General features: G+C 42.0%; 1 protein-coding gene across 1 annotated transcript in view; it reads left to right on the top strand.

Moving 5' to 3' along the window:
* The window catches only part of lrsam1 (leucine rich repeat and sterile alpha motif containing 1), a 145,545-nt gene that overhangs the window by 10,022 nt on the left and 128,267 nt on the right, over positions 1-7,256 (top strand). Inside the window, exons 2-7 of the mRNA XM_037692504.1 lie at positions 4,204-4,333; positions 4,402-4,556; positions 4,701-4,852; positions 4,927-5,098; positions 5,178-5,280; positions 5,363-5,435. Of these exons, the coding sequence (XP_037548432.1) occupies positions 4,204-4,333; positions 4,402-4,556; positions 4,701-4,852; positions 4,927-5,098; positions 5,178-5,280; positions 5,363-5,435 (785 nt within the window). The remainder of the gene's footprint in view (positions 1-4,203; positions 4,334-4,401; positions 4,557-4,700; positions 4,853-4,926; positions 5,099-5,177; positions 5,281-5,362; positions 5,436-7,256) is intronic.

Below are 7,256 nucleotides of genomic sequence, written 5' to 3'. Positions count from 1 at the left end.
CCCCCCCCCCCCCCCCCCATCTCTCTGATCTGCTACAACCGTATGACCCACCACGTTCCCTGAGGTCAGCGGACCAGTTGTTCCTCACAGTTTCAGGAACTCATCTTAAGCGCAGAGGTGACAGGGCCTTCTCTGTAGCAGGACCAAGACTCTGGAACGAGTTACCTCTGCTTGTCAGACAGGCCCCCTCCCTCTCGGTTTTCAAGTCCCGTTTAAAAACTCACTACTATTTAGTAGCATTCAACACCAGAGGATCTGTGTTTTGAACCTGCATGCTCCACACTGGTCATTATCTGCATCATTTTTATGTCTATAGTTCTGATTTACTTCATTTTGTATTTTGCTTTGTGTGTTACCTGTTGTTCTGTCTGTACAGCACTTTGGTTTGCCTTGTAGCTGTTTTAAGTGCTCTATAAATAAAATGGTATGGTATGAAAAAATAGAAGCTACTCCTCCACCTCGGCCAGTTGTTCTAGGAACATGACAATTTAAATAATTAGCAGGAGTGGATTCATTTATACTAACAAAACCATCCTGTTGTAGCCAAGTTTCTGTCAGACAGAATAAATCAATATGTTTACCTCCGCCATGGTATCCTGCCCACTCGAAGACTTCGCTCCAGGCGCCGTGGAAAACGGGCCGGCCGTCTTGTGAGGATCAAAGCCTGCCGGGCTGCTGCTGCGGCTTCCTCTTCAACTGAGGACCACATCTTAAATCACCTGTCCTGGCGCTGCGCCGATCCACCTGAGTCCCTCCCGGTCCCACAGGTCAGGTCGCGCTTCCACAGCAGACCTGTTCGCAGCAGCTGGGCTTCTGGGCGTTGGAGTCGCGGGTCGAACTCCACAAATCTGAGACCGCTGGTCTTAACTTCATGGACAACTTCTCCTGCTGTGATTCTTACAAGGATTGCCCTGATAAATGCCAGATCTCTGGGTAATAAAACGTTCATCTTGAAGGACTTTTTCTCCTCCACCAGTCTGGACTTCTTCTGTGTGACTGAGACGTGGCTCTCTTGTGGTGAGTTCATGGCCCTGTCGGGAATTTTACCACCGGACTGTTCTTATTTTAATCCGAGAACATCAGGCAAAGGTGGTGGATTATTAACTACTGTATTTTCAAAAAACAATGGAACTGCAAACTGGTACAGATACCAGCTAATTTTTTGAGCTTCGAACTGCTGTGTTTTGAGGTGGGCCGTTCAAATCCTGTTTTTTCTGCTGTTATACAGGCCACCCAAATATAATAAGGACTTCATGGCTGAACTCTCTGAATTTTTAACTTGGATTCTGCTCAGATATGATCGGTTTTTGATTCTGGGAGACTTCAATATACATGTCTGTTGCCCTGAAAAGCCGCTGACTTAGGACTTTCTAGATCTGATCCAGTCTCTGAACTTTGTACAGAATGTTACAGGACCAACTCACCAGCATGGCCACACACTGGATTTAGTATTAACCTTTGGTTTATCTGTTTCTGAGTTAGAAATTGGGGATGCAGTTTTCTCTGACCACAAACCCATTTCTTTCAACACTTCTTTTGTCATCGAGTCCAAACCTCCTCCCCCTCCAGCCAGGCCTTGTCGAACATTTAACCCTTCTACTGCTGCACTCTTTTCATCTGCTTTTACTAAAAACTCTCTCTCAGTCTGTGAATCCTCTTCCATGAACATCCATGAGCTAGTCACTGTACATCAAGAGACCTGTGCTAAGGTGCTTGACCTTGTTGTACCATTAAAAATTAGGCATCCAAAGCGCACCCCACACCCTTGGATGAATGAGGTCACTCGCACAGCCAAGCGTCAATGCAGGAAAGCTGAACGTAAATGGAAGAAGGACAAACTTCACGTTTCTTTTATCATGCTAAAATCATGTTACAAAGAGTACCAGGCTACTGTTAAATCAGAAAAAAACAAATATTTCTCCCATATCATCGCCTCAAACAGCCACAATCCCCGCGTTCTTTTCAATACCATTAACGCCATTTTAACCGTCCCTCAGTCTGCCAACAGGGAGGTCTCTGCAGTTACGTGTGACAACTTTGCCAGTTTCCTTGTTAAAAAGGTTGAGTCGATCAGGTCACTGATTCCTCACACCACAGCTGACCCCTCTGTCTTTGTCTCCTCCACATCAGTCTTTAACCAGTTTGAACCCATTTCCCTCTCATTTCTAAATGACGTCATTGGCCATATGAAACCCTCAGGTTCCCCTGCTGACCCCATCCCTGCATTATTTTTTAAACGAGTCCTTCCCTCCATTGGATCCTCTGTTCTTGACATTTCAAACAGCAGTATGGCTACAGGTGTAGTTCCTGACACTTTTAAACATGCAGTGGTAACTCCTTTAATAAAAAAAACCTGGATTGACCCTTCAACCTGCTCAAACTTCAGACCCATCTCCAAACTTCCCTTTCTTTCTAAGATCCTGGAGAAAATAGTTTTCACTCAATTAAACGAGTTCTTGAGTGGAAATTCTATTCTTGAGATCTTTCAGTCTGGCTTTAAGAAATTACACAGCACCGAAACAGCCTTTGTTAGGGTCTGCAACGATATTCTTCTGGCAAATGACTTTGGTCAGTCTGTAGTCCTGGTACTCCTTGACCTTACCGCTGCATTTGATACTGTGGACCACAGTATCCTTTTATCCCGGCTAGAACACTGGGTTGGGATTACTGGTGCAGCGTTAGAATGGTTCCATTCATACCTGAGCGACAGGAGTTTCTGTGTTAATTTTTTAAACACTCTATCTACTTCAGTGCCTCTTTCCTGCGGGGTCCCGCAAGGCTCCATTCTTGGACCCCTTCTGGTTTGTTTTTTGTATCTCCTCCCCTTAGAGTCTATCCTGAGGAAACATGGTCTTTCCTTTCATTGTTATGCTGATGACTCTCAGATTTACCTGCCGTTAACACCTAACAGTTCCTCCTCCATTTGTCCTTTGTTAAAATGTCTTGATGACATCAAGACTTGGATGGCTGCGAACTTTTTGAGTTTTAATGATCAGAAGACTGAGGTCATTGTGTTTAACCCTAGCTCTGCCACTGTCACTGATCCTACAAACCTGGACTCCCTTCAGCCATATCTAAAACAGTCTATTACCAATCTTGGGAAAGTTTTAGACTCGGACCTTAAGTTTAATAAACAGATAAATTCGGTTCTTCAAAAAAGCTTCTTTCAGCCAAGGCAGATAGCTAAGCTCAAGTCCGTGCTGTCCAGATCCGACGTTGAAAAATTAGTCCATGCTTTTATTACAACTCGGCTGGACTACTGTAACTCGCTTTATGCTGGGGTCAGTCAGGTCTCTCTCTCACGTCTTCAGCTTGTCCAAAATGCTGCAGCTCGGCTACTAACAGGAACTCACAGGTTTGAGCACATTACTCCAGTTCTGTCCTCTCTTCACTGACTTCCTGTGCGTGTCAGAGTTAATTTTAAGATTCTTCTGCTGACATTTAAGTATGTTAATGGCCTTGCACATACCTCTCCGACCTCCTTCATCCTTATACTCCTTCTTGGGCCTTGAGATCATCAGACCAGCTGCTTTTGGCCGTACCAAAAACCAGGCTGATGCTCAGAGGAGATTGGGCATTTTCAGTCATGGGACCTAAACTCTGGAACAATCTGCCCATCAACATTTGACAGGCCACCTCAGTCTCTACTTTTAAATCTCTCCTCAAAACACATCTGTACTCATTGGCATTTAACACAGTCTGATCTCATTTGGTATTTCGTTGTTGATGGTTGTGTTCATCCATTTTGCTTTTACTCCCTTACATTTAACGCAGGGTGATTTGATTTAGTATTTCATTGTTTCTCATTATATTTAATGTTTTTATGCTTTTATTCATGTTGCTGTAATGTGTTGTTATTAATATTTGATGCTGTGATCTTTTTTTGGTAAGCATTTTGATAACAGTTACTGTTTTAAATGTGCTATATAAATAAATGTGGCTTGACTTGACTTGAATATGATGATCAGTTATCAGTTCATTAACTTACAGGGATTTAGAGGAAAGAGATCTGATGTTCAATAATCCACATTTAATGATTTTATTTTGTTGTTCTGGTAAAGTAACTGTTTTAAGATTTATATTTTTGAGCTGATTTTTGTTTTATTTAAGGTGGAGTTCTTCTGAGGCCTTGTTCTGACAGCTTAGCTCTGATCCTGTCAGATTTCTGGGCTCACCTGTGTTTAACCCCGTGTTTCCTGACAGAAGTTGGACTGAGCTGCACTTCTCACATCAGCACTGTCGACTGCAGTCTGACCTGTTGGCTTACAGTAAGCACCGCCGCTGAAGATGACGAAGACATGGAGTGGGACAGCATTGTGAACATGACCATGTGGTAAATGTTTTTATTCAATCCTTCCTGAAAGTCCAAAATCCAGAGCCTGACTCTGTTCTTTCGCTCAGCCAATCAAGGTGGGAAGTAATAAAGAAGACGGTGAAATGTTGGGAGGCACTCAAAGACACGGTCACAGGTCTGCACGCTCTGCCTGATGTGGATGTGACTGCCCAGCTGAAGAAAGGAAGCCAGGTTTCAACCACTGTCAACCTGTATAAGATTGGTGAGCATCTGATCTCAGATCAGAAACTATGGCTCAAACTCTTCTGCAGGTTCAGACTGTAGCAGAAAAAAACTTTAACATGTTTGATTTTCAGCTTTCAGACCAGACAAAGGGAACTGTCTGACTTTGCTTTTCATTTTTTAGTTAAACCCAGAAGTCCTCGGGTCTGGAACATCACTGTGGTACCAGAATCCAACCAGACGGTCATTTATATCCAGACTCCTTACAAAAAAGATTACCTGACGCTGGACAACCAGGTCTTCCAGCTTCATATCTGGACCAACAGAACCCACATGGTACAGTGATGAGATTTTTCTTTTATTAAAAAAAGTCTGACGACATGTCTCACTGTTCTGCTGTCTCACTGCAGATTCAGAACATCTCATCAAAGAACTTTCTCCAGATTGATGAGCAGCGCCTCAGCCACGGCTCAGAGTACCACGTGAAGGTCCGATCCATCCCTGCCGGGGATTATTTGCAGGGAACCTGGAGCGAATGGAGTGAGATGGTCAGCTTCTACACACTTCCTGGTGAGACCACCCGTCCAGTCCTACAGCTGCAGCTTTCCTGAAACTACCAGCTAACGACAGAAGGTTCTGTTCTGTCCTTCAGGGAAAAGAGTTCAAACTAAGATGGAAGAGTGGCATATCTGGTATAGACCCGCTGTGTGTGTCATCTGCCTTGTGGTCATCATGGCCAGCGGTGTGTTCTTCTTGAAGAACAAGTAAGAAAGTAATGGTTTGGGTCTAAATGTTTGTAGAACCAGTTAAGTTCCACTTGTGAAGGATTTCCTTTTTCCTCCTCAGAATTTTCACCTACATGTGGCCAAGCATCCCACACCCCAAAAAGACCCTGGTGCAGATCTGCAAACTAAACAAAGTCAGTATTTTATGGATCCACATGGAGGCAGTTTGGTTTCTGTAACATAATCAGTTCAATTCAGTTTATTAAAATATCTCCAGTTCACAACTAAAGACATCTTAGGACAAAAAATATTATATATATATATATATGTATATGTAGTATGAACAGATGCTGAGATATATTCATACATTAAACGGGTTCTTCATTTTTCTGAACTGTGTAACATGCGTGCATTGAATTTAACAGAAATGTAACGAGAGACGTTATTTATCTTTGACCCATCAAAATGAATGCGGTCATTTATTTTACAGAATCAAAGTTTAACATCAAACATTTACATTAATTTGGCAAAATATGAAAATAACAACAGCATAATTAATCAATCAGGAAAACCATACGGCCATGGTTTTCCGTTGCTTCACCACAGACATTAATGAAAACATCTGGATTAATTTTCTAGCAGAAAGGAGAGTTTGAAGATGGAAAATTGAGATTTATCTTACAGAGAGATGTGTGAGGGAATTTATCTGTTTTAACCAGAACAGCACGCTCTTTGGAAATCAGCTTGGCCAACGGTACGCTTGGTCGAAATAGAACTTTTACCTTGCAGACGATAGCTTCAGCGTCGGTGTAGAGCTCTCCTTTTGACTCTTTCAGCGTCTCCGTGAAGACAGCTAAAACCTTAGGAGTCGTGTGAGGTTATCCAAACAGAAGTTATAATTCCCAAAATCGTCTCTGGTTCAGCTTGTCTGGTTTCCAAGAACTCTGAACTCCTTCAGAACTCTGAACTCTTGAACTCTGAAACTCTGTAACCCATCTCTTCTCAACTCTACTGTTGAACTGGGAAGTTGCCACATTTAAAATGGGCTCTACTTCCGGTTCATTTGACAGCCCTCTGATTCGTGGATGGACCAGAACAGAGGTGTGGTTTGTGATGTAAGGTGTTATGGAAAGTCAAGGATTGTTTAAAAACAGACAGAAAGATATCATGGAAAGACCAGACTTCGTGGTGCCACTCCTCCTAGTATCTGCTGTGAAAGTTAAACATGACATTTCTTTTCAGTAAACTTTTTAGTTGACCGAACCTCGAACTTTAACACACTTACAAATTTGCTCATTGAAGACATAAAAATCAAGAAATGCATATTACCCTGATTTCTTCTTTGAATGAGGAATAAAATCATTACTACTGTTTAAGTAAATAAAAATGAGTAGTTCACTTCAACATGTAAACATTGTTTGAACTAACACAATTTGATTATCAAAACATTTGTAAAATAGTAATGATCATAGAGAATTGTCTTTTCTACTTGATTAATTCAAGAAAGAAAGTCTCAGGATGGGTCAAACTGTATTTCTGGATTCAAATCAATGAAATGACAGTTTCTGTCCATCTGGTCAGTTTTGACATAGGCCTAGTCCACTACAGTCCCCCCTTTGGAAATCATCGCCTGTCCATGGGGATGAATTCCAAACTTGAACTTATGCCTTTGAATGTCCTTGAGCTTGATGTAATCCAGCAAGGAAGACCAAAGTCAAAAGTAATCCAGTAAGGAAAACAAAAGTCAAAAGTAATCCAGCAAGGAAAACAAAGTCAAGGTAATTCCACAATGTTCTTGGTAATTCCATTGTGTTGATGATAATTCCATAATGTTGTTGGTAATTCCATTGTAGCAATGCTTTAACCCCTTGGAAACAGAGTCTGTAATCCACTGGAAAAAGTCATATAATCCACAACGGTAAATCCACAACGATTGGAAGTGTTGATTGATCAGCATACAGAGGGGTACCCTTGGATTGAACTGAAGATGCGGCCACTGGATGAAGAGTGGAGAC

The sequence above is a fragment of the Nematolebias whitei genome, chromosome 18 (assembly GCF_014905685.2).
Source record: "Nematolebias whitei isolate Nwh7 chromosome 18, NemWhi1, whole genome shotgun sequence".
Classification (NCBI taxonomy): Eukaryota; Metazoa; Chordata; class Actinopteri; order Cyprinodontiformes; family Rivulidae; genus Nematolebias; species Nematolebias whitei.
The sequence above is the reverse complement of the archived record's forward strand: the minus strand, read 5'-3'. Positions and strand labels throughout refer to the sequence as shown.